This window comes from Esox lucius, chromosome 16 (genome assembly GCF_011004845.1).
Source record: "Esox lucius isolate fEsoLuc1 chromosome 16, fEsoLuc1.pri, whole genome shotgun sequence".
In the NCBI taxonomy this organism is placed as follows: Eukaryota; Metazoa; Chordata; class Actinopteri; order Esociformes; family Esocidae; genus Esox; species Esox lucius.
In genome coordinates, this window is record NC_047584.1 from 24,358,508 (window position 1) to 24,382,333 (window position 23,826).

Below are 23,826 nucleotides of genomic sequence, written 5' to 3' on the forward strand. Positions count from 1 at the left end.
ATATCGATAATTGTCATTTACCACATTAAGAATATCTAAACTGAATTTGTGATCAATTACATTTTATTTTAATGGACAAATATGAGGACAAAAACAAGGACATTTCTAAGTGACCCTAAACTTTTGAACAGTAGGGTATATTACGCTTGGAAGATTGGAATTCAACTGAGGCCAAATCAATCTGCACACTCATTACTGAGGGACAAGGGGGCCCGCTTGTCAGGGTGTTTGTGTGTGTTTATGATTGACAGTGTTTTTCTAAAAGGGCAGCTCTAACAAGATCCATGTTGCCAGATCAGAGAACTGGAAATCTGTGGGTTGCCAGGTTTGGATGCTGTTGTGTGAGGACTGAAGCCTGGACAAAGACAGAACAAACAGGGGGAGATGGTGGTGGGTGGGGTAGGGGCGGCGTAGTGACAGTGGTCCAGCAGTGATGGGGTCAGTGTGTTGATAAAAGCTACAGTCCTGTCCTTTATCAGACCTGTCCAGCACCAATCTATCACTGACTCTCTGGGTTTCATGTCCTACTGCTGAATAGAAGACACACGAAAAACACAAAGGCTGTTCACATACAGAGACACGCAACAGACACACAAAAGAGGAAGTTACACACAGACACACAAAGCTGAATACACTAAGGCTCAATTCACACTCACACACAGACCGACACAGGAACTCTTTCTCAAAGGATTTTTTTTACAGCGGTGTATACAGGAGACGTAGAGGATTGAAAGGCTATACAAATATATTACGGATCACACTCATGCGGACACACCCTCCCACCTCTCAATATCAAACCCTGCCCACAGCTTTAATCTAAAAGTCAATGTAAATCAACCTCTTCTCTCCCTTAATATACAGTGAGTCATCACTACAGGCCCAAGTCCTCTGTTTCCGTTGATGAGGAACAGAGGCGAGAGGGAGGAGAGGAGAAAAGGAGAACAGGAACAGAGAGAGATGAGAAACTATAGCAAGATAACCCTGAAGTTGAAGTGGAGAGCAGTGGTGTGGGTTTAGAGTAGGCTGTCTAAACGCTGTACCATGCAGAGATAGACCCAACTCCTACACAGGCCGACACTCCTATACACACAGGTATATACATCACGGTGGAGGGACAGGAAAATGCATGTAGTGTCCTGCTTTTAACCGGTTACTCTTTGAAACAACTTTTGTTAAGTTCACAGTGCTTACCGAGCCTCAGCGTTTTAGAACAAAGAGAGGACCTAGAGAGAGAGAGGGTAACACCTACACAGATGGAAAAGTCATCTCAAAGGTTTCATCACACGAAAAGTCCCACTTAAAACTGTTCTTTGAGTGCCTTTCTAACTGTTGTTCTTTAAAAATCAGTGTGTAATGCAGTCCTATGCCTCTCAGTACCGGGAGATGTCCACAACGTATTGCTGAGGTATACTACAGCTCTGTCAGTGATACTGAAAACACGTTCACTGCTGTCCATGGTGGTGAACTATTCTAAAACTGTCAGTGCTACTGAAAACACTATTAGTGCTGTCCAAGGTGCTGACCTATTCTAAAACTCTGTCAATTCTACTGAAAACACTCTTGGTGCTGTCCATGGCGCTGAACTATTCTAAAACTGTCAATGTTACTGAAAACACTCTTGGTGCTGTCCATGGTGCTGAACTATTCTAAAACTCTGTCAATGCTACTGAAAACACTCTTGGTGCTGTCCATGGTGCTGAACTATTCTAAAACTCTGTCAATTCTACTGAAAACACTCTTGGTGTTGTCCATGGTGCTGAACTATTCTAAAACTGTCAGTGCTATTGAAGCCTTTCCTTTTGTGCTTTTTACTGGGCCGAACTCTTATTCCTTCCTATGGGTTGCTGACAGTTTTCTGCTGACCATCTACTCCATTAGGAAATGACCCAGGCCTCAGATATTTGTGTGTGTGTGTGTGTGTCTTACCGTCCAGTGATGAGGAAGAAGAGGGTGAGGATGATAAGGAGGGTGAAGCCTCCCACGGCTGCTGTGACAATCACCAACACCTGACCCTGGTCTGAAGCCATGTCCGATGCTATGGGAAAGGGACAAATCAATTGATTGATTATTATTTTTTCTTGGGTATTTTTTCTTACCATTTACATCATCAAGTCAGATATATTAAAACATCTTTATCATAAAGGACAAATATCTGTAATAATTAATATAGTTAGTATAAATTATATCTGAAATGAATACAGAGACATTTTTGAACCCTTGGTCTGAAACACAACCATGCTTTTACAGGGAATCATTCATATGCTTGGTACCATTTAATTAATATTATTCATTCATGAAATTGTGATTTAGTCTCTGATCATTTGCCTAAATTGGCTCCATTTGATATTCATAATTTCCCCTTTTCTCTGTTTCTTCACAGGGCTAGCAAATCCCACATAATTGAAAGATGATTGCTATTAGCAAATGTATTTTTACAATATTTCACACTTAATTAAAATGAATTGGAGATCAGAAAGCGTGGCCCCCAACCCAGAGCCTGATATGATTGATCTTGGTGAGTGTTGGATGTGGTTGGGAGAGAATAATGTTTGTAAGTGTGGGTGTTCTCAGGGTGGGATCATGGGTGTGAGACTATGCGTGTGAGTAGCTAGGATCAGGACGGAGGTAACTGCCAGTCAGACTTGAAGAGAGGAACAAAGCTGTGATTAGTTCACAGGACCAATCTCCTGACCACACACTTTACACACATTCCAAAACCTTAACTAAGGAGCAAGGCTGATTGACCCTGAGCTAATGTGACAGAGGTGTAAGAGTTGAATTTAAAAGGCCTGTCCAGACTAAGCAGGAAGGGAAGAGGTTAGATGGTAGGGAGCAGCGGGCAAATGAAGAAATGAAAGGGCGACAGGGAGGACAAGGACGGGAAAGGAGGGAGGCAAAGGAAGGCGGTGTCCATCAATAGTCACACCACACACACAAACCGTCAGAGGAGACGGGGAAGGAGAGGCCACAGAGGTCTTTGTATGGTCAGATCCTCCACAGTGTTCATAATTCAAACATCTTATAAGACGTGGAACTCATGTTCACGTTTCAGTAACGTCTAACATTCAAAAAACTAAAATGTTTCTATTTACAATGGATCCCTGAACTCTCTCATTGACTCTCTATGAATAGCCTGAATTCAGCGGTTCGCAAACCTCTCCTTGATAAACCCAGCCGTTCCTTGTGTTAGATACATTCCAGAGCTAGCACTTCTGAATCAACTAGTCATCAAGCCATTGAATAAGGTGAGCTAGTTCAGGAGACGTCAGAACCTCTGTATTGTGAGATGTCAGAACCTCTGTGTTAAAGGCTCAAGAATCCCTGCACTAGACAGTAAAATGATTACTCAGTGCCCGATTTAATAATGTGAAAGATTTAAGGAAAAAAGTTAAATGCTGGCAGTGAGTTGGCTGCTTAGCCAACCTGTTGTAACTAGCTCATACAGTTAGCTACTTTGATAACCAGCTAGATTTATTTTACAGAATAGCACACTTGCCCCGTGGACTTGGTGATACACAATAAGTATGTAATCAGATATAATTTTGTAGTTCGGGCAAGCATGTCTCTATGTGATTGCAACATTGTGTCATTGGGATTAATCAGCTGGATTTGAGGGGCACCTGTCCTAGCTGCTGCTGTTTCCATCAACAAATAATTTACTAAATAATGTTAGCTAGCAGAACTCAGCATAGTGTGTAACTGGTTTGATAGGAGCATCCCGTTTTAATGTGAAGAATAAGCTAAACTAGCAAGCTAATGTGTTGGATACATTTAATTTGACATTTAGAAAAAGAATTACACACTGTCAATCGGCAAAAATACTGACAGTTAAAGCACAAATCTCCTTTGCCAGATGTAAAAGGGTGTGACTGAAAAGGCCAGCTTAATGGATTGGAGTAGATCTGTGCTGCCCTGCACAGAGAAACTGCTGCTCTATAGTCCTACTGCTTGAGATCTGTCAACTAGGAATACTGCCACTAAAATACAAACCCAGGTAAAGTCAAATTTAAGTGACAACTGGCCAAGTGGTCAGGAAATGAATTAGCATCACGGGGCTGGCTGTGTATGTTAATATTCAACATGATTACTGGGAGGAAAAAAATTAAGCCAATAGAAGTAAAACCAACATCACCAACACATTAGGAACCACTGATCTTTTCATTGATTAGGGTTAAACGTTAGGGGTCATGACAAATACCTATTTTGGAGCTGAGAGGTACTCACTGTCGTCTGTGGTCTCATACTCATATTTTGGGCTGTAAGCACTGTGTCCAGCAGAGGTGCGTGTTCTCAGGCTGAAGACGTAGCAGGTGGAGGGTTTTAAGCCTGTGATGATGACACTGGGGGCTTTGGTCCTCGTGGAGGAGTAGCTCAACTCCTCATGCTCCTTCTCGTAGTACTTGATCTCATAGTCGACCACATTGAGTGAGGGCAGGTCCGGCTCCAGCCACGACAGGGCAATGCTGTTCTGAGAGGCCCAGTCTTTCTTCAGCATACCCACCATGAAGGCACCTGCGGGGGCAGATCCTACACAGGGTTAGAGGCTGAGGGGTTCATGTAATAAGAAGTTCATACTTCACTCTTATACAAGAGTCAATAGATCCTTAATGTAAAGCAAATGTGGGATGCCCGGTTAAAGTTCACTGTTCTGATATACATCATGTTAGTGCGCTGATTCCATTAGTGCTGTGTACTACACAAATCTGCCCAGGGATGAACTGTAGCGACTGGCACATGACATCAGCCTCTCACTTATGAATATCTCATCAAGTGAACATAATAAACAGCTGGCTTGGATATCTCAACATACATACTGGTAATACAAAAAGGAAAAGCTTTCTTTCTGGGGATGTCAAAAGGTTCAATGAGCTTGTAAATGGTAATGGTAATACCTACATAGATGCACTACATAAATGTCTTACAAACCATTTAAAACAAATATAATTCTCTAAAGGGTTCATTAACATGGTATAACAGTGTGACATGAATACCAATTTCAAATGTGACATAATTCACTAGCTTGAATATGACATAAACCAGCGCTCTATAAAGGATGGAATACACACAGCTAAAACAATGGGTGGTGCTGGGAATGAAAATGTTATGAAATACCTTTTGAATCCTCAGTTGAATGATTTATAATGCCTTTGTTTTACAGTCCTAATTTCTACCTTTAAAAAGCACATGGCATGACATCCCATAACAAAACCTATGCATGTCTGTTCCCCTCCTTAACCCTTCCAAAAAGTTAAAAATGATAGAAATCCTCTCTGTGTTCAGATGCCCGAGCTAGCAAAATACCATCCTTACACTGCACACACACAGGGCCTGTCAGCTAAACTGCATTTATCCCCCACTGTTTCCTAAATATGTCGGTGCTACAAATCAATAAAGAAGCTGCATCTAAAAGTGAAAACATCCCAAATATCAGAAAAAGTAAAATAAGACAAATAATTAAAAAATCCTTCCCAAGACAAAAAAGCCTATTCACAATGAATGGGGCCTCTCCCCTACGATAACCCATGCTCCTGTGAGTCAAGCCACACGGCTGTCTCCTGGGCTAGCCACTGTGTACTAAAAACAGTTATCAAACACAACAGAAAGCCTTGATCTTAATCCTAAATCCAGTCGGTCCCCTCAGTGAGAGAGCAGCCCTTTCCATCTCTCTCCCATGATCCTCTGCATGGGTTGAGCCCTGGTTCGACTGGAGGCTGAGTGGAGGTCAAGTGAAGGTGGCGCTGCCCGGGCCCCGGGGGGCCCTGCAGGGATGAGCCGGGTCGGACTGAGCTCCAGGCGCTGCCCTGCAAGGGGCTGGTGTGTTGCTTGCAGGGCTAAAGCTTTGTGAGGCAGGGCAGAGCTGGGAGACGCACTGCCACGGGGCTGATAAGAAAAGCTCAGCCTGAAGCCTCCATCATCCCAAGCCGTTCCTGGCAGCTCACTGGACCTCTCCAATTCCGAGGTGCAGGGCTAAATGCAGAAGCCAACTGAAATACATCCCCTTCCCTCTTTCTTCCCGGTCTTTCTGCCTCCTGTCTCCATTCCAATGTGTGTAATGGTAAAATAAACACTATATTTAGTTCTACTTCATCAGTAAGTGGAGTGGTAGACGCTTCCCTACAGTAATATCACCCTGGTGACAAGGCTGCAATTCCAGCAGGCAATTCAGTGTAGCGAGCTTAAACAAATTGTGTCTGCCTGATCTAATGCTTGGTTTGTTGAAAATAATGACTAATGCTTTCCAAATAATAGCTAAAATGGACCAACAACATAATAACATGGCTGATTGAATTGATCTGATTTATTTAGCATAATAAGAGTCAGCTGAAAGGGCATAGCTGTTCTCCGTCTTTCATTTTCTCTCCCTCGCATATAAAAGTACATCACTTCTATAAAACCCATGGTAACACATACAGACATTACTTTACAAAATATGATTAGTCTCACATGACTCCATGCTTATTTTAAATGTGTGTGCGTGTTTGTGTGAGCCTGTCATTGTCTTTGGAAACCCTCGTACGGTATACTAGCAGATCCGCCTGATTATTTAACAAATGAAATCAAGTCAGCAAATGACACTGTCCATTAGAGAACATATTACTTTCTACTATCATTTGGTTACTTCTGGTTTCCTTGATCACATTTAAATAAAAGTATGCCTATACGACTTAATCGTGGTTATTTGCATTGAAGCAGTGACCATTTGCAGTGACCACCATCACATGTACTGCAAAACAAACCAGTGTTATGCACTTGCAGATTTCTATATAGTATTGTTCGGTATGTGGTATCGAGAATCTTAATAAAATTCTGCTGTTGGCACACACACACACACACACACACACACACACACACACACACACACACACACACACACACACACACACAGAGTGCAGCCACTGAATGTAACTGCTGTAGCATCTAGATCAGTAAAGGGCCCTGCATCTGTTGCTAGCATATTCGCTTCTGATAGGGAACAATAAACAATGCATAAATACTATGTCCCCAGCCTGCACAATCGCAATCACACTTCTACTGCTGCAGAGCGCCATGAAACAAGCAGGACATATTTGTTTGGAAGTCAGGCTGGAACACGCCAGTGTTCAAATAGCAGGATACTGTGGCAGACACACCAGGACACAACCATTAGGAGAACAACTGTCAAATAACACATTTGAATCCTGGCCACATAGAGCAGGAGTGGTCCTCATTATATTATTTCTAATATAAACCAAAATAGAGACCAATTGCTCATTTCTACACATGCCCCCTCAAAATGCTGAGACCTTGAGGATGAAATAGTGGAGGCTACTGAACAACTCTAACAACATTGAAATTCTTGTGCAAGCTAGCTCTGAACAAGGCTTCACATGAAAGTAAACCTGGAGCGAGACATTTCCCTCATCTCGACCCTACTAAGGAATATAGCCTATAGCACTTAAACTAAAACGCCAGGACACAGTAGACCCCGCAGCTCTATCTCTATGAGTCGGACGAAGATTGGAAACCCATTATAATCACTGGTCAATTAGTGGTAGCAATGGATGGATTTTCCAGTCTGGTGTAGTTAAGCTCCCAGTAAACTAATGTAGTCTCATTACAGCAGCTTGACCTGTGTAGGGTTTTAATGAGCTTGCCTGGCCCCCAGGCCTCCATTAACAGTTTAGAAAATCAATGGTTTCTGTATTGATGCTTTTATACAGCGGTAAAGGCATGTGAAGACATTGGTAACATAAGGCAGAGGAAAGCTGTGAGAAAGATAGATAGAAAGATAGCAAGAGTGAGAGAGAGATTAGGGTAAGGAAGACTGAGGGGGGGTTTATGGTTTTGTTTTGACACAAGTTGTAGACAATGGCAGGTGGGGCGGTAGATAGGCAAACAATCACTGGTTTGAATCCCTGTGCCGACAAGGTGACAAATCTGATGTCACATACACTCACCTAAAGGATTATTAGGAACACCTGTTCAATTTCTCATTAATGCAATTATCTAATCAACCAATCACATGGCAGTTGCTTCAATGCATTTAGGGGTGTGGTCCTGGTCAAGACAATCTCCTGAACTCCAAACTGAATGTCAGAATGGGAAAGAAAGGTGATTTAAGCAATTTTGAGCGTGGCATGGCTGTTGGTGCCAGATGGGCCGGTCTGAGTATTTCACAATCTGCTCAGTTACTGGGATTTTCACGCACAACCATTTCTAGGGTTTACAAAGAATGGTGTGAAAAGGGAAAAACATCCAGTATGCGGCAGTCCTGTGGGCGAAAATGCCTTGTTGATGCTAGAGGTCAGAGGAGAATGTGCCGACTGATTCAAGCTGATAGAAGAGCAACTTTGACTGAAATAACCCCTCGTTACAACCGAGGTATGCAGCAAAGCATTTGTGAAGCCACAACACGCACAACCTTCAGGCGGATGGACTACAACAGCAGAAGACCCCACCGGGTACCACTCATCTCCACTACAAATAGGAAAAAGAGGCTACAATTTGCACAAGCTCACCAAAATTGGACAGTTGAAGACTGGAAGAATGTTGCCTGGTCTGATGAGTCTCGATTTCTATTGAGACATTCAGATGGTAGAGTCAGAATTTGGCGTAAACAGAATGAGAACATGGATCCATCATGCCTTGTTACCACTGTGCAGGCTGGTGGTGGTGGTGTAATGGTGTGGGGGATGTTTTCTTGGCACACTTTAGGACCCTTAGTGCCAATTGGGCATTGTTTAAATGCCACGGCCTACCTGAGCATTGTTTCTGACCATGTCCATCCCTATAGGACCACCATGTACCCATCCTCTGATGGCTACTTCCAGCAGGATAATGCACCATGTCACAAAGCTCGAATCATTTCAAATTGGTTTCTTTCTTCACAAAATACTGATCTCTGTCTTTCCTTAGTACATTTGCTCCCGAGCCATTCTGAGTTGCTCTGGGTAGCTGCGAGTGTAAAGTTGTTCTATTCATACATGATCTGGGTTCCAGTGAGACCTAAGTTAATCAATAACATTCAGAGCACGCAGACGTGTGTGTGTGAGTGTCTCTGTACAGAATACAACGTGTTTGTGTGCGAGTCTCCCTTAGGCAAGGTCATCCACCACCAATCTTCAAAACCAAGCCCAACCAGATCTTCCATCCCTGGATCCTCTAACCCACAAGTGTCAAACTCAGTCCGTGGAAGTCCGAGGGGTCTGCCGGTGTTTACTCCACCCTCGAACTTGATCAATTCTTTAAGTTTATTAATTAGTTAAGAGCTCCTCCGGTTGTCTGGGTCTTAAATGGGCACCAATTGAAAGGAAAAGAAAACAGAAACCAGCAGACACTAGGCCCTCCATGGGATGAGATTCACACCCTGTTCTAACCACATTAGCAGCCAGGTTCAACCACAGTGCATGCATGGTATGTTAGTCCACTGACAGTGTAAGACTTGAACAAAGACACCCTTGTGTTTTAATGGAGGTCACGTCCCTGTTGGGCCAAACACCCTGGCGCTAATTGTAGGGTTCATGATTCTATAAAGGAAATTAGCCATGGTTATGATTGGCTAAACTCAATCAACTAGGGTTAATGTCTTAATTGTGTTTGTCCAAAAGGCTTTGACCTCTGCTTTGACTTTACCACACACAGCATGGGGAGCATGGGGATCTTTATGAGATTACGTGCCGTGTGTGTGTGTTCTCTAGGTGAACTCACATAAGGAGTCAGTGAAAATCCTCAACACTTTTAGAGAACAGTCATTATTATGAACTGGTCATTTCTTTCTCCCATGCTTCTATTTTTTCCTCACACAATTGTCCTCGTCCTTTCATGGTTCTAACCTCACTGTCTGCATCTCTCTCTTGGTTGTCTTCCACGTCCCATTACTACAAGGACAATTGCTTATTTCCTCCCAAGAAGAGTAAAACAGTCCTCAACACCCCAAAACCATTTCAAGATGAAGGAGGGGTTGAAACCCATCTAGACTGCAGCCAAAAGGAGAGGCTGTGTTCTAACAGTACATTTTTTCTATGGATGCAATTTTCTTTCCCTAACAGTGACAAAAAAGTTAAGTGTACATAAACTAATGATGACGTCTCCTGTGTATAAGTGTATGTAGACCGTACCCAACAGTATGGGCACTGTATCCAAGCAGATGCCAGTTTCAGTTCATCCATCATGTGTTTCAGCCCAGAGAGCCAGCCTGCCGCAGTTAACAGGTAATTAAGTACATCAGTCACGAACCATCGGAAGGAGGGAGTAAATGGAAAGGAAGGAGAAACTATTTTTTGGAGTGAAAGTTAAGCTGGAGCCCCGACCTGCCCTACTGCTCTGATTGTTACTCTTCTAACATCGTCCAGCTCCAGTTATGGTAGACCAGCTCTGCCCTGGGTGACACCACAAGCCTCAGACAATAATAGGGTCATAGCAACTTCCTGGTGTGTGAGGGTGCGTGTGTGTGTTTAATGGGGTCGTAGTGACATCCCAACACTCCAATCCCCTTGTTCATCTCTAATAGTAATCTGGAAAGCCAATGATCTGTATAAAGGACAGTTAAACCAGCTCTGAACCAACCCTGTTACAATCAATACTAATTTACCTCCTCCTTCTCTGTTCTCTTTCACAATCTTCCTCTTGTCCTCCTCTCTTTCTCTCTAGTCATTAATGAGAAGAATAGAACTATCTCTCTGCTGACAATTTATCTCCGTCCTTAGACCCATCTCCATCCCATGGCTGCTTAAGAGCTTTATTAGAGAAAACCCTCAAACAGACACACCCTGACTTGACTTGGTGCTGTGATTGCAGTGAAGAGACACAACGAAAGCAACCCACTGCCCTCCAGAGATGTGATGCCTGGGGTCCACTTAAAAAAAAAAAAAATGCTTTGTGTACACATTAAAAACCAAAACATATAAATTAGGCAGAAAACCTGACCAATGTGACTGGCCCAAAATCCTTGACCCAAAATACAGACTCTGTGAGCATAGCCTCGTATGAAGAGTGGCCTACCTTGGCAGAACAGGCTCTGAAGAACAGACATCCTGTCTATAAAGTTACGTGGAAATGGAGCCGCACTTCCTGATTTCCAAATTAGGGACACATATTTCCCACAGATCACAGACCCACAATGAGTTTGAAAATCCATCCAGACATTGATAAACTTTCAAGTTTATATCAAAATACAAATACAGTGGTCGAAAAAGGCCAATCAGTGAAACACAAACAAATCTGCAAGGTACTACCAGTACATATCTGTTTATTTAATTAAGTGGTGTAACGCATTCTTTTTTTAGGACCACGCTGACCACCACAGTCAAGGTTTGAGCGTGAACTGTGCCCATAGCTGTCAAGGAACAGGGAGGCTGCAAGGTGATGCAAATTAGCCAGCACTGGCCAGCGATCTTCCTCTACTGAATCGGGTTGGGAGCTGGTGCCTTGTTGCAGGGCCAACAACTCAATCTGACATAAAGAAATTGGGGAAGGAAAAGCAGAAAAAAAAGTGAAAAACGAATAAATATAATTTCCGAAGTGATTATTTCACCGTTCCTTGACAGCTATGGGCACAGTTCACGCTCAAACCTTGACTGTGGTGGTCAGCGTGGTCCTAAAAAAAGAATGCGTTACACCACTTAATTAAATAAACAGATATGTACTGGTAGTACCTTGCAGATTTGTTTGTGTTTCACCGATTTCCCACGTCAACAAAGCCCCGTTCAACTGAATTCAACGAAAGAAAGGGAAAGACAGAGAACACTGTGTAATGAGTTGAATTAGGGTGTGATTCTGTCAGCTGCTACATTTCGAATTAAAAGACAAATCATGTTAATTAGGTAGTAGCTTTTCCATTCACAACAGGATTCCTAATCACAAGGAAGTAAAGTGAGAATAAAGGGAAAACCCTCTGCTTTGTGCCCTGACCCTCCTCTCTTCCACTCCCTCAACTGAACAGCCTAACAGCAGGAGAGCGGGGCACAATAGGAAGTGGTAGCAGTATAAATAGCCAGTCTGTTTAACAAGTGAAACCGTAGGATCTCCACTCAACTTTACCGCAGCCTGGTCTCAACAGTATAAATAGCTCTGCCTCACCTTCCTTCAGCAGACCACATCGCACTGAGACCACATGCATCACCCACTGCAGGACCCACAGAAATAAAAGCCCTGGCTACCAATAGCACCGCCGTCCTGTGAGACGCAGGCAACTGGGGCCGCTCTCACGGGCCCCCGCGAATCTCAGATGGAAATGAAGGAATGAACAGTGTCACACAAATTCATTAACAAACATCAACGAGACACAAATTCAGAGGAGACAATCATTCAAATCTTACAAAAGAGAAACTTTTGGAACGGCGAGACATCCATCAGAATCCTGGAACAATGAATCTAATCACTGGATATTAATGAGCCTTGGCCCAAAATAGTCCCATCGTTAGGTAGGTGGGGGGAAATGATCTCTGCAGGAAGAGGGTGCCGATAAAGAGCCAAGCATTAATCATGTCAAACACTACAAACTACTAATAGCTTCCCTCCCTCTCTCCCTGACTCCCACCTGCTCAGCACGGCACACATGAGAAGAGGGTTATTGAAGAGCAGCTCCAGGATTATAACCACTGTGTCTGCCGGTCAAAATATACAGTTTGGAAGTTAAACAGAGAGCTGTTACTACGACCATGCCAAGGGGAAATCTAAAATGGGTAACGGTGATGCAGTCAAAATAGGACTATACATATTATATATTACAGCACTGTACAAACATCCTCGCTGTGGCCTCTCTCCTCCTGTTGTCATTTAGACTGTTTCCATTAGAGGTGTGACTTTGTCCCCAGCTCATTAGATTCTCCCTCAGACTGCTGCAATGCATGCTAATTCAGCGCAGGTAAATACTGTAGGTGCCCGCTGCATTCCGCATACAAATAAACACACGGGTCCACTGCAACAACCCCCCCCCCCCCACACACACACACACACACACTGCACAATCTAGCGGTACCTTGCTCAGCCCTCCCGCCATTTTCTTCTTCCGCAGGAACCCCAACCTCACCTCACAGGAACCCCAACCTCACCTCTGTCAAGCACGGCCCCACCCTTTGACCCACATCTGCCAAGGCAAGGCAGTAGCAGTTAGGGGGGGTCGCAGGAGGGCAGAACCACCAGATGCCTGCATAACCCAGGCCCCCCTGCCCTTCCTGACCGCAGAGGATAAAACCTGCCATCTATGTCCCACACACACACACAACACACACACACACACACACACACATACACAAACACACACACACACACACACACACACCAAAAACCTGTTGACACAGCCAGAAACTCTACAACACGGGTCTGGCCGATATCCCTTCTAACTAGAATAACAATATATACTTACTATATCACATCATATGTAGACGTCCCTCTAGACTAAGGTAACCATGATAATATCACATCACATGATAATTTCATGTCTGACTAGAATTACTAGGTGTTGTGTAACAAACACAATGGCCCTCATTCATCATTCTTGTGTAGAAACGGGCGTATATGTTGGCGTAAGATTTTGCTTACACTCCTCTCACCTCCTGATTTATGAAGCTGTGCGTACCTTTAAAATCCAGGTGTACGCAATACCTGCCCTTGATTAATGCCGCCGCTGAAAACGATCGTCATTAGAATAACACGCCCCTATATATTCAAGTCTCCGCTTCCCCCACGCCCTCATTTTACGCCATGGACACACGGAAGACGGCAAAAAAATGAAACTTCTCTGACGTGGAGATTGAGACGATCACCAGGGAGGTAGAAAGAAAGAAATTTTTTTATTTGGCAGTTTAAAAAGAGGAATAAAAGATGATGATATGATGTGGAGTACCATTCATTAACATTAATAATTGCATGACAATTTGTAATATTCGTCTTATTATTTTATGATATTTATTATTAATGACGTTTATTGTTATTTAGAAGAAGAATGTCGTTATTATTATTATTTCTATTATTATTTCTATAATGTGATCTTTATTATTTTGTCAGTCTGAATTATATTTTGGTCAGTAAAAGCCTTTGATTACTGAACCCAGTCCGTGCGCAACTGCCGGGCCTAACCCTGAAACGTAATGTAAAGCGCACAGGCTCGCATCTGAAGGAATACATATAAATCAAATGCTTTGGTAAACTCACACAAATTAAACATTGAAGTCCATGTTGCACAAAAATAAACACTGAAGTTTGTAATTATTATGTTGTTGTTTTTTTTGACAGTGAGTCATAATATATCATACATTTTAGTTTGTCAGTGCTTTAGGATTTTTTTCTGCGCATTTTCGCACTAACTCAAAACGTGCGTACACCACCTCCTGAGCTGGCGGAGGATTTGAGAGTGCCGTACGCCAACGTCCATATTGATAAAGTCACCGTGGTTTTGGGTGTACGCTGGAAATTCGGTGTACGCACTTTTGATAAATGAGGGCCAATGTGTCTTGTCATGGTACCCTATATCAGTTGGCAGGATTAACACCCTTTACTGTAAAGCAACAGATATATTTAATCTAAGCCGCTATCTTAATGCAGCTGACAATATATTTGATCACTTTATTCCCATTACAGATTACGAACATTCCCGTCTTATGAAACATTGTATATCATTTGCATATTCATTTTTATTGATGTAAACGGCATAATTCAAAAAGATTTATGGGGTGTTTTATAATATGCTGAAAAACATTTTCATAATGTATTGTGTATTGGTCCTTTGCAAATGCCATGACAGCACATTTTCCTTGTAACAAAGTGAAACATTCAAAACTTTCTGAGAATCACCTACAAAACTTGTAAAAAGAAGGCCACAAGTAGAAGTGGGTGAACTACCCCTTTATAAACCCAGTACAGGCTGTGGATAGAGAGAGATTTCTCTGGTGGGTAGACATTCCATCGAAACAAATTCATCAGAAACCAAACTGTTCATAACGAGACAAGAAATCTGCTCCACAAAGTAGACGTGAGTGTCTTGCCTGAGCTAAATCACATTCTACAGGCATCATTCGGAGGACAGTGAACACATCCTCTTCTTGTGCTTCATCTCTTGCCATCTCTCCCTCACCTCCCTCATACTCCCTCCCTCCCTCTGTGGCCTGTGATCCAATCACTAACCGCCTGCAGCAATCACTGTGCTCTGATTGGTTTTATAATCCAGACAGGATCTCTGATGGACAATCACCCGGTGCCAGCCCTGTCACACACGCCCCTCCACACACACAAGTGTGTATCGCTCCATCACTCCATCTCTGAGCGAGCGGGTTGCGGTGGAGGCGGTGCGTTTCCCTCCACCTGTCTGGCTGACCACCCCAGAGGAAAAGGGCATGAGAGAGGAGAGAAGTAAGGAGACAGAAAAGGTGATTTCGCTTCAGGTGTGATGAGCTATGAGTGATGCAGTCTGATGGTGAACCAATCAGGTTCTCACATCATGTCACAACTCAGAGGCCAGTGTGGGTTTTGTGCGGTCATAGAGCTCCAACACAGGGGGTCCTAGGGTGGTCTAGTGGTCTAAGATGCTGCAGCATGAGTTTAAATCTGGCCCACCGCAATCTGGCTATCTGTCTGACTGCTAACCACCACGGCCTCTCCTCCATCCAAAAGAAAAAAACATAAACGCTTACTTCAAGGTAATCTACGACAAAGGTTCCCAATCTTTTTTCAGAATATTTTATCATATTTTTCTCAGTGGAATAGTTAGCTGGCTTGAAAGCAACGGTTAACTGACAGTAACGTTTAGTTGTGTTGGACGGTCATGACATCCCAGTGAGATGAAATTAAGTGCGTTTGCATTAAAGGGCCATGTTGTAGAATTCTTCATTCCACTATCTCAAAATGTCCATAATTAATCCACAAAAAGAGTGGAATGATAGCTCTTTACAAAATGTAAGTGGGGAATCCCTGAAGAATAGTTGGGATCAGTGGTTCTTAGTGTACATTTGAAACACAGCACACCGTACAGAAGCTCCTCTCAGTTATACTGTCCCGGAGAGGACTGGAGAGAGAAACTGAACATATTTATGATATTATTCCACACATAAACACACAACAAGCCACACAAACTCCCTATTCAATAAGCTGTGATTTAGCACTCTGATTTCAACAGCAAGTGAAAAAGCAATTTCCTCCACATAATATCACAGCTTGGTCCCACTAGGCCGGATCACATGCAAACTAAAGACACACATAATGATTGCCTTCTATTTCACACACAGTCCCCCACGTGTGACCATTTCCTGAGACTGAGCAATGAGAAGACTGAAAATACAAACACATTAACAAATAACTTGGTTCTTTGGGACGATGAATAAAGCATTCAGAGTCGTTTTTCCTAGTTTACAGTTAGAAGTGATAGAGAACGTGGCAACTGAGCGCTTTGCTTGGTGACAGGGAGCGACAGAAAGTGAGAGAAAGAGAAGAAGAGAGAGGGAAGAAGGGATGGAGTGATTATGTGATGTGAGGGAGTATATTTTACAGCTTCCCTCTGGCACTTTCCTGCTCCGTTTAGCCTGCTATATCTCCGACAGGACTGAGTGAGTGTGTGTGTGTGTGTGTGTGGAGACAGGTGTGTCTCTGGAGGTCTCTTCTCTTTGTGAAGGAGCTGGCAGGAACAGAGTAATGAATGCTCTATCCTTCTTAATCACCACACTATGTTCTCCTTCTTTCTCTCTAATCTGTCTACTCCTCTCTCTCTCTCTCTCTGTCAAGATTCTGAATGTGAGAAGAAACAGTTTTCTTTCTTGCCAGAATAATATGCACATGTTTAAAACCTTATAATTTTAACCACTCCCTAGTGTGGGGCCAACAACAACAGCAGGGGTAATCAACAGTACCATGAAGATTAGCCTTCAAAAAAAAGGTTTTGATGAATAGAGTCAGAGTAATATAATTGCCTTACACCACCAGAAGCTCCCAAACATAAAATGTAGTTGACACACTGTCTTGATGCTCAGCCAATGGTGGTGTACAGAACCCTTTAAAAGGTCCCACACGTCCTTGGCAGGAAGCTGCCATGAGAGGAAACCTGGAGGTATTGGAAGGAAAGACAAGAAAGGAGATGCAAGAAAAAGTGAAGAGGTAGAAAGTTTTCGGGAATTGAGGACACGCTGAGATGGGGGGACTGAAAAAGAGACAGACGTGAATGTGAATAAAGAGGGATTTTCTCTCTGCTGACATTGTTGATTCTTCGTAAGTCCCAGGTTGTGTTTGTTTACAGAAGACCAAATCCCCTGGCTTACTCACATTCACACAGGCAAACACACACACTTTTTATTGATTATGTTCTGTGAAACAAAAACCAACTGTACTGGTCATTCAGGCTGTTTTTTTTGTCTCATGTTGACTACTGTCCAGTAGGACGGTCAGGTGACACGAACAGGGGCTTAGTATATCTGAATCTGTCTCAAACCGAAACAGCAGGTCTTGCCCTTAAAAACACAGAACTATAGCTCAAAAGAGGAAGATTAGTACGAAGGGCATGGAGGATAGACTGGCTACATTAGTTATTGAAAAAAAAAAATTTAAGCCCAGAACAGCAACCAGAGATCTCTATTTTCCCAAGGCCCAATACAGTAATCAGGGATCTCTGAAACCCCAGGGCCCAGAGCAAAACTATGGATCTCTAACGTCCCAAGGCCCAGAACAGTAACCAGGGATAATGATTAAAAACATTTGAAGTACACAGTTAATGAATCACAGCTAAGTACAACATTCAGCTCTGGAAAAAATTAAGAGACCACTGCACCTTTTTCTTTCCTTTCCAAAAAAGTTGAAAAGGAAGTGAGTGAGGAACAGAAGGGTTAGAATTAAGAGACCACTTCAGATTGAATGCTTTTGTTCCTCACTCAAAACTTTCCTTTTCAACTTTTTGGTCTCTTAATTGTATCCGGAACTGTATTTTCTTCAATTAAAATCATTTTTAGCTTAATTCCTGACTTAAATCTTTTTGTGAAATAAAAAATGATTAATATTATTTTGTAATTTCTGAACCAAAACTTTGTGTGACCCCCGAAAAATCCCTCGTATTGCAGACGGCAAATATACAACCACGAAAAACACGGAATTCTTTACCACCGAGTAATTCAAGCGAGCAGTAAAATCGGATTAGAAAAAACAGATAAAACAATATCTCATGGCAAAGTGGGGACCGCGAAGAGACATACACATTCGCTCACACACACACACACACACACACACACACACACTCTGTCCCAGAGGTCAGCAGGATAGGTCTGACTGGAAGCATGTTCCCTTCACCTCCTGTCAATGACTCCATGGCCTGCTGCCTGCTATGCTTCACTGCACCACAATCACACACCCACACCCACACACACACACACACACAAGTACACACACAACCGTACACACACAGCAATTCATCCCTTACTCCCTCCATCTTTCCCACTCGGTGCATCTGTCCCATTGTACCACCACCACACCTCTATCTCTTTGTCCCTCCATCTTCCTATCCCTCCCTCTCTCTCTCTCTCTCTCTCTCTCTCTCCATCTTGTATCTCTTTATCCCTCTCACTTTCTATCCCAATATTCCCTCAATCTCTCCATCCACCTGTCTGCCAAATCAATCAATCTATCTATCCTCTCTCCCTCTCTATCTCTCTATCCATCTCTGCTCTATCTCTTCCATCTATTTTGCTCTATGCATTTTACCCATGGCATTTAACTCCTGGGTGGAGTGTTGTAATTCGACACCTCTCTTAGTGATTTATATTGAGGAACTGAAATGCAGCGCAGCCCTCAAATCACACGACTGCAGGCGACAGCAGGTGTTAACAGATCAGTCTCCAGTCAGACGTGTCCCCCAGCAAGCCAAACCATACTCGTGTTAAAACTGGAGCGTGTAACTAGAGGCAGACTTTCACCAACCACACCTCCAGAGATGGTGGAAATGAAGTGAGACCACATTTGTGAGGGTAAAGTGTGTGTGTGTGTGTCCTATATTCTCAGCAGCACTCATCCGTCAGGCTGGGGAATGAGATTCAGCTCTCCATGGGTACTGGGACCTTCGACACACACACACACACACACAGACTATCGTGCTACGGACATGCAGAGAGACTGATGGTAGAAAGGTCAGGGTCGTAACGTGGGCCATAGAGCATGTGCTAGTCAGCCTGATAGATGGGCCTTCCCTTTCAGAGCTTGGCGTATCACACACACAAACACACGCACACGCTGATAGATGTGTTTTGTGCGTGAGCGGTTGTGTGGCTCATTTGGACAGTCAATATGTCGGTAACATCGCTTGTCTGTCCTGGGTCTGAGTCAGATCATTGTGTGTGTGTGTGTGGGTGTATGTGCGTGCGTGTTTGTGTGTCGTCATTCCGGCCGCTCTCTGAGAGATCTACTGCCTCTCTATGTGTTAATAGCGTGAACATCAATAATGCATAAGGCCTAACGCTCTATACACACACACACACACACACACACACACACAGTCACACGATGCCAGGGGAGCCAGAAGAAACGATAGAGTTGAATCATTTGTTTAGAAACTAAAAAGCAAATCTAAAAGCTGTTTATATGCAGGGCTGAACTGGATTATTTAGTTTGGACCCCAGACTGGGGTTAATGGGTATCCTGGTAAAATACCAACATAACACACATACAGTGGATATAAAAAGTCTACACACCCCTGTTAAAATGCCAGGTTTTTGTGATGTAAAAGAATGAGACAAAGATAAATCATGTCCGAAATTTTTTCTCTTTTAATGTGACCTATAATGTGAACAATTCAATTGAAAAAAAAAAGAGAAATCTTCGAGGGGGAAAAATATAAAACCTTACAATAACCTGGTTGCATAAGTGTGCACACCCTCTTATAACTGGGGATGTGGCTGTGTATTGACTTCTATTTAAACTCATGTTAAATAGAAGTCAATACACATCTGCCATCATTTAAAGTGACTCTGAATAATCACAAATAAAGTTCAGTTGCATCTCAGAGCAAAAGCCATGGTCCGCAGAGAGCTTCCAAAGCATCAGAGGGATCTCATTTTTGAATGATATCAGTCAGGAGAAGGGTACAAAAGAATATCCAAAGCATTAGATATATATGTGAATATATTCCTACCCAAAAAGACTGAGTGCTGTAATAAAATCAAAAGGTGCTTCAACAAAGTATTAGTTTAAGGGTGTGCACACTTATGCAACCAGGTTATTGTGAGTTTTTTATTTTTCCCCGTCAAAGATTTTTGTTTTTCAATTGAATTGTTCAGGTTATAGGTCACATTAAAGGTGAAAACAGTTCTAACATTATTTATCTTTGTCTCATTCTTTTACATCACAAGAACCTGGCATTTTAACAGGGGTGTGTAGACTTTTTATATCCACTGTAACAGATGTGTATGTTTAGAAAATAACTTCCTGCTACCGCTCCTCTCACTGTCTCGTCCCCTTTTCTATCATTCTGTCCATCCTAAACCCATTTGCTTTCATCTCCTTCCCTGTTCTTCTACACTCCTCGCTACTCTGTCCTGCTTCGTCTCTTGCTTCCTCTCTCGTCCACTTTTATTTAATTCTGCAGCCTCTCAGTGCTTCAGCTGTGGCCTCTGATTCACTGCATTTTATAGTACTGTTAGTACTAGTAATTATTTATTACATTTGTACAAGAAAAATATCAAAGTGAATAAAAAGTATTGAATAAAACAATATACTCAACATCTGTCCGTTAGACCTTGGAGTTGGTTCTTCTCATTGGCCTGACGCCAGTTCACTACAATAGTTTTAATTATTGCTGTCTCCTCTGCTACCACCTAGACCTCTATACCTTAGTTTCATAAAAAACCACAGAAACCTCCTCTTCTGTAGCTCCTATATTATAATAATTCACAGTTCTGCATTTATATGTATAGTTTTTTTACTACATGATTTAAAGGAGATAAAAGGTCAGTGAAAAGGGACAATGTAGATGAGGGACAAAAAGGGACAATGTAGATAAATTTCCTCAGACAACGTTAAAGCTATGAACTTCCAGGTCTAGTCTCCAATATGCTGGAGGCTTCATGTATCGGATTTTAATCTTGCTGTAGCCTATTTTTTTAAATTACATGTTTTTGTTACATTTTGCTTTACATTTTACTATTGTATTGCATCATGCACTAGTGATATTAATAGATTATTGGAGTGACAATAATGTAAATAAGTCTTAGACTTTTTATGATATAGCTGTCAAATTTTTAACAGTATATCTTTTTTTTTTTGCAGGCAAATAAAATCTATCAAAATCTATCTGTCTGTCAAACTTTCATAACTGTCCATCTTCAATTCCCTGTTTCTCTGGCCCTGATCTGTCTAGGGGCTTCTATATCAGAAGGCTGTCAGGGTCATTATCAGCCATCAGTACCATGATGGAGCTGCCATCATCCCACACAACTGTGTGTGTGTGTGTGTGTCTGTGACAACAACAGTGTTTTTTCATACTCAGCATAATAACTTTATTACAGGCGCGAGGCAATGCATGAACTGCCTTTCCCTGTGTATGTGTGTGTGTGTGTTTGTTGTGCCACTGTGTTAAGTATGTGTTTTTGTGCAAACAACATTTTGACTGTGTTCTCCTCGCAATACACAAATTACTCAGACTGAGACAGCCATTCAGGTGTACTTATATATCTACAAATGAAGCGTTAGCTGGATAAACACAGCTAAGAGGGACTAGACAGATCACAAACTGCCCTGGAAGGGCTTGGGAAGTTGGTTTATCAATGAATGAATGATTGGGAAAGAATCAGCGTTCTAAGTAAATGACTTGGAAGTTATCAGTGTTCTACCAAAAAGTTAACGACTCTGAAGTTATCAGCAATTTATGAATAAATGAATGACATGAAAAGGGTTTGGCTAGTTGTTAGCTCAATCACGGTTGGTGGCAGGAAAAGGTTGCCCTCCGGTGTGTAGGGATTTTGCGTTACACTTCCTGGTTGAGTGAGCATTGTGTTAAGATCCAGAACGGCATCTGATATACTCCGGAAGACAAGTCTCCAATTTGACTCTCCAAAATCTACCGGAGTAAGAACAGATATTCTTACTCCGAATTAAACTTCAGAACACTGTGGAGATAAAAAGGAAAAATATACTGTATATATAAAATAATTGTAAATTTGGAAATTATAAACTTCAAAAGCAGCCTTTTTAAACCTCATATACAATGTACTTTCTAACTGTCCTCCTGAAAATGAAGGTATTTCTTCAGTGTGTGAACCCTGCTCTCACCTGCTTTCAGCAGACTTTTTTTTGGAACAGGACAGCAGTATAGATTCTCAAATACTTTCTGCATGATCTCTGAACTCTGAGTTTCATAATAAATGAATTTGGAAACGGGAACCCTCTAGTACAAGTAACCTAGTTTCCTCTGGGGTAGGAAAGAGTGTGGCGCTGTTCATTAAAATGTTGAGGATTTTCTACTGTTCTTTAAACAGACAGGTTCACATGTAGCCCCCCCCCCCCCCCCCCCCCCCCCCACACACACACACACACACACACAATTGCACCGTGGATGTGACATTGTGGAGACTTAACCAGATCTCTGCTAAAGCTCTTGACTCTAACCTTGGGTTGTCCTTGGTGCTCTCACTTACTATTAAAAGCCAGAATTCAGAATGGAGAAAACAACATTATGCACACCAAACCAAAGCCCTGTCATCTCACACAGGCAAACACACCTTTCCCTCTCAGAATGAGAAATCCACTCAGATGTATTAGAATAGCAACTTCAGAAGGCTGGGCTGCCAGTGGAAAACAGTGGGCTGCCAGTGAAAAACAGTGGGCTGCCAGTGGAAAACAGTGGGTTGCCAGTGGAAAACAGTGGGCTGCCAGTGGAAAACAGTGGGCTGCCAGTGGAAAACAGTGGGTTGCCAGTGGAAAACAGTGGGCTGCCAGTGGAAAACAGTGGGTTGCCAGTGGAAAACAGTGGGCTGCCAGTGGAAAACTGCAAACATCAAAGGAGGCAACAGGGCCAAGAAAAGTAACAAATACACATTTGAATGCAGCTCTGAACACATAAATAAAATGAACCTTTTCATTTGTTTCTTTAAAATAATGTAACTTTCAAAGGTAAGGTCCCTAAAACGAACAATCCACTCTAAAAAGATGCAAAACATGAGCACAAAGCAAGTCTGCTATAGTTCCCTCGAATCGCCTCAGACACCGATATTGCTGTGCCTCTGTCCTACTAGACACAACCTCACCAACCCAGCGCCCCTCTCTCCCACCATTCCCCCCAGTCTCCGCCCCCCCTCCCCCACCCAGCCTCTGGGCCTCTCCGTGTTCCATTTCAAAGCCCGGTGTTGTAATTACACTGTGGAGGAACACGGGTCGGGCCGGGCCGGTCAGTCACATCACAACCCCCAGACCAGAGAGCACAGAGGCTTCAAAGCTGCCCTGCTCTCCTCTCTCCACTGGGCCCAGGGATGAGGATGGCTACAGCGCCTGCAGCACGCCCCCTGCCTTCAAACCCCTGACCCCTGACCCAACTCACTTCTGGAAGCATCAGTGGTATAACATCGACGGAGAGTTACACCCGCAAAGGACTTTCGGCTGGCAAACACTATCGCTGGGTTGGAGTTGTTCAGATTTTCTCAAACAGGCTGAGGAAAAAGAACTGAAGACAGAGAAAGTGGCTTACTACACTTATAAATGGCCAATACCTTGAGCGAAAACAGATAAATTGTCCATTTTGCATTTTCAGTTAGGAGTAAATTACACAAAATAGAATTCTAAAACTGAACAAGTTATGAGACTGAGCAAGAGAACAGCGAGAGAGGAAGATTGCTGAAAAATAATCGAATCTTTCTTCCTTTCCTCTTTAATTTACCCCTCTTTGTCCTCCCC

At 42.7% G+C, this 23,826-nt stretch overlaps 1 protein-coding gene across 3 annotated transcripts in view; it reads right to left on the reverse strand.

Annotated features, from left to right (window-relative positions):
- Positions 1-23,826, reverse strand: part of LOC105016393 (ephrin type-A receptor 6) — a 114,774-nt gene that overhangs the window by 13,548 nt on the left and 77,400 nt on the right. For 2 of the 3 annotated variants that reach the window (XM_020055092.2, XM_034286895.1), the window contains exons 8-9: positions 4,225-4,527; positions 1,927-2,035 (exon numbers count right to left, since the gene is read on the reverse strand). In XM_020055092.2, coding sequence (XP_019910651.2) covers positions 1,927-2,035; positions 4,225-4,527 — 412 coding nt within the window. The remainder of the gene's footprint in view (positions 1-1,926; positions 2,036-4,224; positions 4,528-23,826) is intronic. The other variant, XM_020055093.2, reaches the window with a different exon arrangement.